The 14,854-nt window shown below is 34.0% G+C and overlaps 1 protein-coding gene across 3 annotated transcripts in view; it reads left to right on the top strand.

Moving 5' to 3' along the window:
• The window catches only part of LOC149776986 (ATPase MORC2-like), a 134,246-nt gene that overhangs the window by 82,053 nt on the left and 37,339 nt on the right, over nt 1-14,854 (top strand). For 2 of the 3 annotated variants that reach the window (XM_089941723.1, XM_089941722.1), the window contains exons 24-25: nt 2,098-2,140; nt 4,789-4,878. In XM_089941723.1, the coding sequence (XP_089797849.1) occupies nt 2,098-2,140; nt 4,789-4,878 (133 nt within the window). Of the gene's footprint in view, nt 1-2,097; nt 2,141-4,788; nt 4,883-14,854 lie in introns of those variants that run through there. The other variant, XM_089941724.1, reaches the window with a different exon arrangement.

Raw genomic sequence — 14,854 nt, 5'->3', positions numbered from 1 at the left:
TAACCACAAAACAAATGAGGTGCAAAAGTTTATCTCCAGGATTTGTCAAAAACCTTATACTTGAACAATTGCAATAGGATGTGTAATAATAGACATTCGATCAGTCCCTTAAACCATGTGGATTGTGTTAAAGTTTGTCAGCATGATATAGTGAGAACAAAATGTCAAACATCTGCCCAATTTAAGAAGAAAATAGCAACAACTTTTATTACCGTCCTTCAAAACTTTTCTGTTCCCCCCTCCCCTCTCGCACCACTCTGGTGGCCTAATGGTTAGAGCGTCCCCCTCGGAAGTGGGAGGTTGTGGATGTGACCCCAGCCGAGTCATCCCAAAGACTTTTAAAAAATGGTACTAAAAGCTGCCTTGCTAGGTGCTCAGCATTAAGAGGTTAGTGTTAGGACTGGTCGTCCTAGTGGCAGAATAATGTGACTGGGTGGGACATCATGCTACATGTCTGCGGCATTATGCCCCAGGGCTAGACATCACTATAAACTGCTACACTGCAGACATTGTAGCGATATGACTGAAAAATTGTTAAAGCTACGTGAAAAAAATCCAAATCCAGAACTTTTTTAAAAAAAACTTTACTATGCAGTTTTTCCAAAATATCCATTTATTAGGTGTTAAATCTTTTCAGTATAGTAAGGCATCTTGTCAGTTAATAATTAATTAATTATTACTTTCTGAAAACAGTTGATTGGAATATTCTACTGTTGTTGGGTGAAATTCTGTTGTGTAGTTTTTTTTAAATTATAAATAATTAGTTTAAGGGGAAACCAGTTAATCATGGGTTAATAATACTAACACTAAAGCAGCAGCAAATCCAGAAACAAAAATAACCAATTTTTTGGTACATTTGATATTTAGGTATATCAGTGTTTTCTTTTTTGTCATATATCCTTTGACTTTTTCTATATTAAATTTTAAATATTAAATTTTACATATATTTGGCCACCAGGTAATTTTCCAGAATTTTTGGGGAGCTCGAGCCATAAATATTTAAGGATCACAAATTGTTATCACATGACTCCTGTGTTATTTCAGTTAAAATATGCATATCATAATTTGTATATATATAACAATTTAACATCAGATGACAGTACAAATGACATGACATGACATGCTAGGTAAAGACAAAACAACTGAGGCAGCTGTATGTATATTCAGATATCTGCTGTGATCTCAACTTCAAATTATTTATCATGGCTACATTTAGTGTACATATACGTTGTGTGTTTGCTAAGTGATGCAACACATCTTATTAGCCATTGCAGAGTTGAGTAACTTGAGACAATTTATGTATGAATAATGTAATTACTATGCAAATACTGGGTTCCAATTTAAATATTTGCCCAAAAGTATTATTTAAATGTTCGTTTCACAAATGAAATTTATAAAACTCATTGAATAATTTCATTCTTTTCCTCATCAAGGGGGGGCCCCGAGTGGTCGAGTGGTCTAAAGCGTTCTCCGTTACGGTTCACTGCCATCTCACCTCTGTCTGCGTGGGTTCGAGTCTCAGATTCAGCCAATGTGGGTATGTGAGAAAGCTTGCCAGTAGCTTCTCGTGGGTCGGTGGTTCTTTCCGGGGTTTTCCCGGGTTCTTCCTCCACCATTAATACTGGCCGCCATGTATAGCCTATCTTGTGCTGAAAAATGACGTTAAACCCTACAACAACAACAACAAATCCTCATCAAGGCTTGGTTTGTTTCATAAATTTTGTTTGAAATGAGCACAGATGTAGGATTCTCAGTCACATGCATTTACCTCACAATCAGAAGTGATTGTCGCTGTAACATTTCCAGTGCAGACTGCTTGCTTATGACTAGTTATTTCAATCATTTAACCTTTCAAGACATTAAGTAAAGAAAATATGATTTTAAAGTGTCTCTTATTGGTCATAGTGTTTTAGGTTGTTTTTTTTTAATTCATATGTTGCATATAACAAATAAGTAATCAAAAGAGGAGACTTGTTATATATATATATATATATATATATATATATATATATATATATATAAATAAAATCACATCTTCTGATTTTAGTTGTTTATGTAGAAAATAACATTTTAAAATTATTGTTTCATATTTTTCAGGTGAAATTGGGACCAGAGTGGAAGGTTTCGTCAATAGTAAATGGTAATTTTTAATCATATTTTCTTGTAGTCTGTTGAATGTTAGTTAATTGATACACAAGTTTTCATGGATTTTATGGTGGCTACAAATAAGGCTGCAACATTTGAATGTGTGCACAGCTTAGCTTTGTTTACTGTCTGTAGACATTAACAGAATCGGTAACCCTGTAAACCACCATGCATATCTGATGTATGCGTCCAGGCAGTACATCCATTGGCACTGTTGATTTTTTCATAATGTCAATATATCTTGAAGTACTGAACAATTTAATTTCAACACTAAAGATGTTTTACCTAAATTGTCAGAAGAATTCAACATAGACATTTCATACAAACAAAACAGAATTCTGTCATAGTAAGAGGTCAGAGATGTACAGCAAATGAAAAAGTTCAAAGATAAAGTACCAGCATGCACATTGTACATGAATTACCAGTAAATATCTGTCAGTCTGATGTGCAGTTCAGAGAACAGGTTGGGTTTTGAAATGGATTTGATTAAATGGGCGTTGTTTCAGTTATTGTATACTATGTGCCTAGTTAGAAATTTTTATAAGCATTGCAGCCTCTAAAATCTAACCTGCCATTCTTTATGATTTAACAGTAAATCTTATTGAAATGACTCAGATTATGGACTTGTAAAATAATAGCAAAAAATATGAATCCAGATATTTTCCATGTTTGATCTGGATCTGGGTTTCATATTTAGATTCATTGGAGGTGATCAGGAAAACAGACTAACTTTACAGAAGTACCTCAGGCACTTTAATCTTCTTGTGCTTTCATGCACAATACTTGCATAATCAAGTTTTTGCTTTTCTGACATTTTCTTGAAAAAACATCCAACAGTTGAAAACATGTTGAATGTAAAAGGGATAATCAGCTTCCTAAAATGTTAAAACAAGTGGCACAGAAGTGAAAAAAAAGGAATATTCCAGTTCATGGGAAAGAAAGCAGGAAGGGCAACAATAAAGTATTTGATTTATTTACGTTTTATGGTAGGAGTGATAACTGTCATCGCCTTGTGGCAATTTAAAAATAACCCATTGAATTCCATATAGTTTGGAACTGGAGTTTATGAAACTGTACTGTATTTAAGATCTAAGAATACTTTACAAACATTTCAGCTGAGCATTATGTTTGCCATAGCAGCATCAGATCACACTTCTGACTTTTTCAAATGTATGTTTTTCAAGTCAACAACAGCAGTAAATGATATTTCATTGCACCTTACTGAAACTTGGACTAACTTACGGGAAAATATTGACTGCTTTACTGTGGTCTTGTTAGGGTTATCAGGTTAGTAACCATGAATTAACACACCCAATGAACAATTGTTTCTCAGCTGAAATAACTGCTTTTCCCCAACAACATATTAACATACAAACAAAAATGCCATTTTGTTTAGCAAAGCCACAAAAGAGAGTATTCAAGAAAATTAATTGCAGTATCATTTACATATTCTGAGTTTAACAGTCCTCTTTTAAGGAAAGTCATGATTTCTGTATGTTCATTTTATTTATTGAATATTCTAGACCTGCCACCCCTTACTAATTGATCACCAGTCTAATTGAAATTGCCCTTGAATTACAAACTTATCGAATAATAGCAAAAACATTTAAAAAATATGATCATTGCAATCTAGGTTTCATATTAGAATTAGTGGAGTTTGGCAGGGAACAAGTCTAATTTTACATGAGTAAATCAAAATGCTTGAAACTGCTCATATTTTGTATGCATTATCAACCTGTTGCATTTATGGCATTATCTGAAAATGGCCTCCAATGAACAGTAACACATTGCTGATGATAAAGACGATAAGTTTCAACAGTCAGCATAGTCTGGTGGGAAAAGCAGGAAAGGCAACCGTTAATTTACTGGGCAACATACAATGAGTATGTCTAGTGGTGCAAGAGATTATAGCCATCACCATATGAACGTTAAAATATATCTAAAGACTGAGAATAAGCAAGACATCTTTGAGCCGCAGGAGGTAATGAAGGTCTAAAGATACCTCACAAACATTTTACTTGAGCATAATGTTTGCCTCCGCTGCATCAGCCTCACATCACACTTCTGAACTTTTTAAATGCATGTTTTCCAAATCAACAATAGCAGTACATGATGTTGTGTTATACTTTATTGAAAGTTAGTCTTATGGAAAAATGTTGACAACATGTTGTGTTGACATATTCTAGTACAAGTTTTATGGGTTTGTGAAACTTTTATGGATTCATGGGACATTTATTTAGTGGTCACTTGAGTCATTTGCAGTTTTAAAAATTTCTTGCTGTCATTGATTCTGGTACTTAGGAAATATTTTGAAGAAAAAAAGCTTCTGTTATGTGGATCAACAAAAATTAACATGAAAGTGTTTTAAGCATCACTTCTAAATGAAATACTTGTAAGGCATTTTACCTGTGCATAAGACCAATGTAAATTTTGTTTTCATTGAAGCAAACTAGACCCGTGATTGTGACAAATATAATCATCTATGAAAAAGTTGTACCTGCAAGTGCTTTTTTTAATTTTTGTTTGCTATCTTTCTAATTGTCTACTGCATAATTTGAAGTAAAAAGTATATATTTCTTCATATTTTTGTACTGGAGGGAAAGTGTGTACATTACAATTAAATCTCTTCATTTATACTTGTAGGTATACTGGAACAGTTGTAAAAGTGAATTCAAAAGAAGGAAAATGGAAAATCAAGTTTGATTACAATTCAAGGGACAAGTATGATAAATGGTAAGTATAATTTATCAACTAACTTTCATAGATTTTAGCCATTAAATCCTCTTTAATTTCCCAATGGAAGATGAATGAGATTCTTTGTGCATGATCACAATGTATGTTGCACATCTCATTTACATGGTTGTTGAGATCTTTTTTCGTGAGATATCTAAATAAAGCCTTTTTTATGTAGAATTTTGGGCTTGAAAAGGGAAACATATATATATAAACTGGTTTAGTTCTGAAGTTGTCTTTTTAGGGTGTCATATGAAAACTCATTTGTTATTTTTCTTGAATGACAATTGAAAATTCTCTTTGTATATGATTATTAGTTGGATAGACGGCCATAAGTCACTTTGTCTGTGTTGTCCAGATACTTATCTCTTGTATGCAGAAGATTCAGGCCCTCATAATGATAAATAATTTTGTTTTTAATTTGACATTGGAGGGGGATGATAAAGGAATGCTGCCTTTTTTTCATCAGTAGGTAATGACCATTAATAAAATAAGTAAAATTCCCTGCAACTCATAGAAAGGGTTTCCTTTATTACTACATACAACTGTCAGACCTACAGGCAAATTGAAAGTGTATCTGTTGATGATTAAATAATCACTGGCCTCGTTAGGTATTCCTACAATTAAAGCAACTTGCACAATCATTTTCCATTAAGAAAATATGAACCATGGCAACTTTTTAATTAACTGTTGCATGCACTTGCCATCAGTTATCATTTCAGATACCTAATTCAGACTTGTTCTTACAAGTTAATTTGATTTTCATTGTAGCCAGAGGAATCAACGAATCGCTAGAGCAGACAGTATTTTCTATGCAACCAAACTTATGAAAATTTTGCACCTTTAGAAAACAAAATTAAATTAAGTTCATGTGTATTTAGTATTTAAATGGATGAAATAAGGTGAAGTGAAAATGTGAATCTTTTGCCACTTTAAGGTCTGTCTTAAAGGTACCTCGAATGTATGCTGATAGCTGCCATTCGGACCACCTTGGCTATTTATAAAAGTATTTTTCATTTGCTTGATCCAACCGTTTCTTTTTTTAAAAGACATTTCTAGCAAACAAAATTCATGATTGTTCTGTTAATTACTGTGCCAACATGCATCTGAGGTGTATTTATATTTTTGCAGAAATAGTCAAGATGATTTGAAAGAATGTGTATTTTTTTGTGCTTCTTATATAGTGATAACAACTTTGATACCTGTTGCAGTAGCTAAATAGATATATACATTGAAAACCACCTTGATATCTCAGCATGAAAGAACCATGCTGCCTCATTGTCAGACAAGCCTAGCACCTAAGATGCAGTTGTTAAATACATTTTCTGCAGATTGGGACAAGTCTGAATTGAGCTGAGAAAGTAAAAAATTGTATAGATATTAAAGACCTTAAAAAGAATATGAAGGAAAAGAATCCAATTTTTATGTAATTTTCTGAAAAGATTGATTCTGGACAACTCATAAAACCTCAGTATACCTAGCACAGCTGTCAGTCAAACATTGTTTAAGGTTCCAATGGACCAATGCAGACTGTTAATCAGGATTTGGTGATTTGTTGCTGCGCTGGTCTGACAGTTAACAGCATGGTTCACTGATTGTCTGGCACTTGGCCAAGTTTACTCTGACATGTACTAATTCAAAATATAACTCAATTATCCATAACTCAATTTTGTGAAATTTTTCCTATGAACCAAAAACTACTCCAGTAAATTGATTAAATTGCAGAAGTACATTTTTTGCTTGTTAACAGGCATGGTTACTCTGATTTGGCAATTTATGTGTTATGGAATGGTTTGATCAGATGTTAAAGGAAGCTGATCTAGAAAATCTCTCCATCTTTAGTGTTACATGATAGATGCTAATTCAGTTAAAGTACAGTGAGATATATCTTAGAATTTCCTAAGTGTTCTATATACACATTATTGTCTCAGAATGGGTAGATAACTGCTTTTGTATGTTCAAAGTACTCCTGATTAATGAGGTTACCTACCTTTACTTTTTTCCCAATGTATAAATACTGTACCTAGGGGAGATGTGCTTACTGTTAATGGAGAATATTGTTGTTGATTTGATAGTTTCACATTGGAAACTAGGTACAGAATTAACTATAATAGCTGATACGATTTATATATGTATACCAGAACTACAGCTTTTGGATATTTACATTAACTAATTGATAACATCTGTAATAGTACATGTGCACCAATGTATTCCATGGATTCTAGATATCTGCATTGTTCAGAAACTAACAATGTATTTGTACATTTCTGGGTGTAACATGGAATTATCAGTGATTGGGCTTGTTTTAAGAAAGCTTTTGATGGTGAGAGTTTCTTAAAACTAGGGATGGGTATTGCCAGCTGTTTTGTATTTGTGATATATTACAATATAGGATGGTGTATTCCAATGTGTATTGCATACACAATATGTTGCAATATATTGAAAAAATCTGAAGTGCAAAATAATATCAAAGAGTGAATAAGAAATCAAAGTGCCTTATAAATTTAATTTCTTTGAATTTTGAAGTGAAAAGTTATTGGGAAACGTCCTGTCATGTGAGCAAGATTAATTTTATTCTTTTCAATTCTGTGTCTGTGATGGGACTGTGTTGGCAAATTTGGGCAGTCAAGCGCATTGTCCTACCCAACAACCTCACCTCCATGTTAAAATAAATAAAGAGAGACAGGACTGACTGTAAAATATTTTTGTTGGACATTTCATAGTTACATATTTAATCTATTGTTTTCTTGTATTTAACTTCATAACCATTAAATAGAATAATTTCAAACCCTTTATCTGTCAAAACATGTATCGGATGGCTAGTCTTCATATGACAGGTGCTACAGTGATCCCATATACACTGTTATGCATATGTACAATCAATCATTAAACAGAATCTCCACTTTAAATTTTCTGCTTTGCTTGTGCAAAAAAAATACCATTGTATCTTTTTTTAAAAAAATTGGTGCAGCACACAACAGGAAAGTGAAAACCAATCAAGTGAACATTGCACCTGTTTTGTTGATTGCTTGTTCAGTAGAAGAAACTGACAATCAAATAAGTTTGAGAGTAGTTAACAATTAGTAAATCATAGGAAAGACACAGCATTTTTTATTTTCACTGTAGTCATCATAGGTTTTAAATATTCACGATATGCATTAACAATCATGAAGTCAGGATGAAATTTTATCATAAGTCAAAATGTTTCAACAGCAAAGGTCAGACCAGTTCTCAAGGCTTAAGATCTGACAAAACATTAAATGCAATTTTTTTTAATATTTATGTAAAAAAAACACAAGCAAAAGAACAATTGTGTCAGTCCAGTTTCAGATTTTAGAATTCAGCCATAGTCAATAATGCAAGATCTAGCAAATATACATGTTCCCATGGCAACACTCTTGGTAATATTTTCAATAAAATACAAGACAAGACAGATGAAATTATGACAATATTTCAAAATAATTCTAAAAAGATGTACCTTTTCTGTGTGTCAAGGTTTTAAAACATTTATAGTATCAGGCAACAGGAGCTGAACATTCAAGAGAGACATGTCTTACAGAAACATGATGTTGTTTTTTATGATGTCATATGGTGGAGGGGGTAAAGAAACTGTCATTGACCCAAGTTTCATGTGTCTAATTTACTGGTGTAGGATGAGTTAACAGACTTTACACACACACACACACACACATCAATTCAGAACAGATATTCACTGCCCTACGTGATGATCTGACAGCAACCATTTAGCATAAATGCCATCCATTACACTTATGGCATAATTATGCTTTTTTCACCAAACTATGCTTTCCACTAGACTTTATATAGATTAATGCTTTTTTGCCAGATTTTAAAAAAATAAAGCAATAAAAAGTTGTTTTTGTAATTTTTATTATTGTCTCATTAATTCTACTCATATTGATTTGAGAGTTCTTAAAAAGGTGACTGCTGCATAAGAATAGCATAAGACTACTTTACAGTATATGATCCATTTCCAAGAAACAGATTTCTTCAGACGTGTACTTTGCCAAACAGATTCATATTATCGATAGACTAATTAGTGAACTAGTCTATATTTTTATAGAAAATTTATGCCAGATGTTAAGTGAAATGTTTTACAGTGAGAGTTGTGGATGTTATATCATAGAAAATGTTAGAATAGATGGATCTATTCAAACTTCAAAATATGTCAGATAGAAAAAATGACAAATCAACACTGCTTTACAAACTTTAAAGAAAAATATCCAAGTAATATAATACAGCTCTCTGAGCACCTGATCATGATCATTGCAGAATTCCAGTTCGTGATCATTCATCAAAAGTTACACAAGTAGACTAGTTAAAGGGAGTGGTGAATATAAATAATTTTTTAGTAAATCTTGTGTTTGTATTCTGGATCTAATCCATATGGATTTTGCCATTTGTGACAAGAATTTTGACCAGCTGCAGAACCCAGTTAGTAGTAAAAATGTCTTTTCCATACCTGCTGTCATTCTGGCATGTAATATATAGATAACACTATTTGCACTCTAATTATGCTTTTTTGCCACTTATAATAGCAGTAATTACACTTATACTTTTCGGGGATGTTGGCATATATGATTTAGGGGTTATGTTCTGGCAACCTGTGTTACTACCATAGTCACTAATTTTATCATGCAGTCAGATGAAGTCTTGTATCTTTGCATTTGGGAAACTGATTATTATGGCTGAAGAGCATCAGTGTGTGCTGAACAATTTGATTCACTTTAAAATTTACATTGGCTAATTCATAGGTCACCAGAACATGACCCCTAAGCAGTTGCTCTCATATATTCATGTAGGAAAGTGGAGAACTGACATTGATCAGATTGACACACACACAATGCATTTTTTATAGCATGGAGATAAACAAGATGGTGCATACAAATGTATAAGATTGTCTTGAAGAGATGCATCATCATTTTTGTAAGATTTTGAAGAATGAGCTTGTTTACAAAAGTTGGCATTGTCATACTGTTGGTTTTGTGTTATAATTCATTTTTCTTGGATGTGGCAGGATTTTAAAATTTTTGTTTGTCCTTCATATCATTGTCATTAAATAACCTGGACCTACCAGCTAGTTAATTAAAGTAGACCTTACTAATTATGATATCCAGGTTTGTATACATGAACAGGGCAAAGGGTTGGAAAAGACTGTATTATACAGTTGGTTTTGGTTCTTCTGGCTATATATCAGTAGAGCTTATGGGATGTCCTGTTGTCCATCATCTGACAGCCAGACATCCATTAGCAAAGTTTGCTATCACTACTCTTCCTAAAGTACTTGGAGGATTACAAGGAAACTTTTCACACATAATGATCCCAAGTCTGGTTGATCCTGCTGAGACATCTAATACGGCCATCACAGGAGCCATCTTGAAATCTTGTTGCTACTCCTGCTGAATGTTCGGTCACATCAGCATGGAGTTTTCGCTAAAAAAAACTTGTGATGTCTTGTTGGTTCAAAATGAAAATGGTGCCAGTCTGACATCTAATATGGCCACTTTGGCAACCATCATGAAAATTGTATTCCTACTCCTCCTTAACAGAAAGCCGTATTGGCATGGGGTTTTCACTAGAAGGCTTATTATAATGTCTGGTTGGTCCTGAGTAGAAATGGAAATGGTGCTAATTTGACCACAAATATGACTGCCGCAATAAATGTATTGAAACTTTTGTCACTGATACTTCTCAGTGAAATAATCATATCAGCATTGGGCTTTCACCATATGTCTTTCAGTGGTGTCTAGTTTGTCCTAAATGAAAATGGTGCTGATCTTAAAACTTCTCACTACTCATTAATGGCTAATTTTGAAAATCTTCTCACATAAGTATATCAGATATGGTTTCAGCATTCCGAGTTAAACAGAAGAAATGGTGTTATCATGAATTCCTGAAAATTATTTTCAGATGTTAGAGCATCAGTCCCTTCAAGGGACTCTTGTTTTATGTCTATTTTGGATAATGTGACTGGGTGGGGACATCATGCTACATGTCTGCGGCATGATGCTCCAGTGCTAGACATCACTATAAACTGCAACACTGCAGACATTGTAGCAATATATATGACTGAATTTTTTTTAAAGCTACATTAAAAGTCCAAATAAAAAACACACGTCTGCTTCGGTATTTATTGACATGCACATGTGTGCATACACACACACATGCCAAGTTAATTGAAAACACTTACCACAGTCATCTAAATCTAATTAAATGACATTTCAAGGGTCTTTAGTAAAATACGTTTGGGAATAAGACTAATCAAATGAACTTATTTTCAGTTTATGTTCAAACTCCGCATGTCTAAACACATTTCTATAGATCCATACATGGATAGGTAAAGAAGGACAGTAACTCTTGATTACTTGTTCATTTTAATGCATGGACAATCCCAAAACAATTCTCGAGAAAGTGATTTATTCACATAGAAATTTGCACAAACTGACTTTCAATGTAAATTTACTAAAGTGCACAAATTTGAAGATATTTTTCATGACTCGAAAAGTTAACGGTCATACCTGTGACTGAAAGATGAAAATTTGTTTCAGCACAGTAACTTTTTATGGATGCCTTGCAAGAGAAGTCTATTAATTTTGGGATCAAGGTCATTGGCTGAAAAATTAAAATGATTTTTGCACAAACTTAAGTTTTCAACCATGTACCTTTATCAAAATTTGTGGATGAATTACTTTTTGGGGGTGAAAAGAAAACCCTGTTGATTTTGGTGTTAAAAGGACATGGTAACTGGCATTCATATGACAGACTTAGTTGTAGACAATCTACCTGACCATAGTGTGCAGAGAACTTGTACTTTAGTTAAGGAAAGACCAATTGATATTCTTGGTCATACAAAGGTCGGGGTCTTTTTGACTTAAAGAAAAACTGGTTTTTGCACAAAAACATTTGTTCTGGTTTAAGTTCCACTACCAAACATGGGAGAGTTTGAACTTGTGTAGCAAAGAAACCTATAGATTATGGGGTCTAAAAGACAATGGTTGAAGCCATGGTAAGTCTTAAAAGAAAATAATTGTTTCTGCACTTAATATTTTGTTCAAGACCTACACCAGAAACCACATCAAGTTCATAGAGACCCATTATTAATTAATTTCCAGAATCAATGATTCTGTACCAGTGTCTACACAGAGGACTATTAAACAAAGGGCAGGTATTTAATATACAGTTTATGGTACTCTCTCAAAGTTTCATTGGATTTCAACCATATTTGTCATGCATCTTTATATCGTTCAGACCTTGAATGAGCATTTAATTTCAAATGTTCTACATTATTATTGAAAAGAGTTCTGTCACCTGATTGCCCATCCTCCTAACTTAGCTTTCAGCAGCAGGAAAATGAACCAGAGTTATCATATACCTTTATGTTGGTTAGACCTTGGATTTCCATCATAAGATCTGTTTAAAACCATGCCAATCTTATTGTAGTGAGTGGGTCGATTGCTGTCCAGCCATGTAGTTGATGATATACTCATCATCATTATTATCTTCATGATGGTCATATATTCATGAAAAGTAAAACTACTGTCAACAAGTTATTTAAAAAAAGAAAGACTGCATTTCTGTGAACAACTCTAAACTTTTAGAAGCTTTTTTTTTTGTAAAAAGTCACTCCATATATAGATAGACTGAAATGTTTCACCAAAATTTTTTTTTAAGATCTCTACATTATAGCAAATTATATTGAATCCTTCTAAAATTGCATGTCCTTGTGAGTTATTTCATCCTTTTACATCTGACCACAAAAAAGTGTCACTATTTGAGATAATTGTGATTGGTCATGAAATAGTCAGTGAGCAAGGGACAGTGGTCAGTCAAGTAGGCTTATACATGTATAAATAGCCATATTTCCATTCACTATTGTTGTCTTTGGCTCCCCTCTGTCTCAGTCTACCAATTATCTATTTAGTAAATAGGATGGCCGTTATCATAAGTGGAGATAGGACATTGCCCAAGGATACAGAAAATAGCCAACAAGCTAATTATAACACTATGGTTGCATCCTGCACAATTATTTTTGTGGAGCAAGGACTCTTACTCCAATACAGTATTGGAATAGCAAGTTTTTGGATGGTCATTTTTAGTACAAACTACTTTTTCTGCACATCATTCAGACATTACACTAAAATTGCTGGGTTTTTTAAAAGTATGTTCTTTATGAAAAACTAATGTAAAAATGTAGGAAAACAGATGCCTGGCTTGAAGGTTGTGTAACTTAAGACAATGGTTTGTACTCATACTTAGACCCCATATTTTGATAATGCTATATATTCGTGCATACAATTCGGAGCCTACTGCAAACTGCAAAGACCCAGATCTGTCACCTAATGTGCAAGTAGATCAGGGTCTGTGCATTTTGTTAGGCGTAATCTGTAGAACAAACAGCATAGACCCTGATCTACTTTAGTATTATGCACTGGCAGATCAGAGTCTAGTGTTTCTGCAGTTGGACCCGACTTACAAGTGATTGATGTGGTAAATCTTAGCATTTTGCTATTAGAATGAAATTTACAGAATATTTGAATACTACGATGCTTAGAAGATGTTAATGGTTTTAGAATGGAAGCATTAAAGTTCTCTAACATAGAGACCGCTTTAGTGGTTTAAGTGGGTAGAGTATCCACCTCAGATGTGGGAGGTCGTGGGTTCAAACCCCAGCCAGTCACACCAAAGACCTATTAAAATGGTACTAACAGCTGCCTCACTTGGCACTTATCATTAAGAAATTAGTGTTAGGACTGGTTGGCCTGGTGTCAGGGTAATAAGATGGAGGCAGACATGATGCTGCATGTCTGTGACATGTTGCCCAGTGCTAGACATCACGATAAACTGCCATACTTCAGACGGTGTAGCAGTATGACTGAAAATGTTTTAAAGCTACATTAAAAATCAAAATCACACACACACATTTCTAACATAGAAAGTAAGTTTGTAATTTTGAATGTATGCTTTAACTCATTCGGCTCCAGAGGTTTTTGTTGTTTTCACCTTAAAAGCGTGTAGGAAAGACGGGGGGGGGGGGGGGGGGCTATTTCTGAATACATCGTAATACATTGGCTTTCAACAGATTTTCCATGAGACTAATGCCTAGTTGTATTAGATACATCATTTTCCATTGGTTATTTTGCTTGCGCATGAGCAGAAGGTAAAAGTTGGATTATTTTTTGTGTGCTTAATGGACCCATCATTTTCGTATGGAGACCGCTCTTTATTCCAAATGCCCACCTTATCCTTGTTTTTGCAAAGGTTCACCTGTCCGTGTGCAGTTCAGACCGGTCTGCCTTAGATCTGAGGCCGAAAGGTCTAAAATCGGACATGAGTGAATTTTGGGTGAGAAAAAAAGTCATCAGCTGCTAATTCCTTTTGCTAAGAAACAAAAACATAGGGGAAAAAGAATATTTTCAGAAACGATATGTGATGGAATCACTAGACCAACAATAGACAATCAAACTTTTATTTCCATTTTTTAAACCTTTTAGGGAATGAGAAAATAATTTCAAAATTAAATATATACTAACTTTTCAGAATCAGAGAACATATTAGTCACTTCACTGAGGAGCCTCAGAGGCAGGATTTTAAGTCGTTTGATGAAAATAGAAGTAATTTGTGTTTCTTCCCCAATTAGTCTCCTTACCATTCTCAAAGCTGCCTTGCTTTTTAGTTATGTGTAAATTTCATTTATTTGTCATGGAGCAACTGTTTCATTTATCAGCTGTGTTTCCATACAAATTGGAGCTGGTTGCCTGGCACACGTTCACAGCTAGTATTGGGAACAGACACACGATAGGTGTCATATCTTTGTACAGGGATCTGTGATTTCACAGAGGGATGTGTGCAGGATTAGGGCTGAGATGGCGTAGGTTTTGTAAGCTTGTTGGGGTGCTAACAAATTCACACCTCTCTGAAGGAATTCATTGTACAATGGAATGCCCATCTCACCCTCTTT

The sequence above is a fragment of the Sinohyriopsis cumingii genome, chromosome 18 (assembly GCF_028554795.1).
Source record: "Sinohyriopsis cumingii isolate HCF-2022 chromosome 18, ASM2855479v2, whole genome shotgun sequence".
NCBI classification, from domain to species: domain Eukaryota; kingdom Metazoa; phylum Mollusca; class Bivalvia; order Unionida; family Unionidae; genus Sinohyriopsis; species Sinohyriopsis cumingii.
This window is presented reverse-complemented; position numbering and strand designations above follow the sequence as displayed.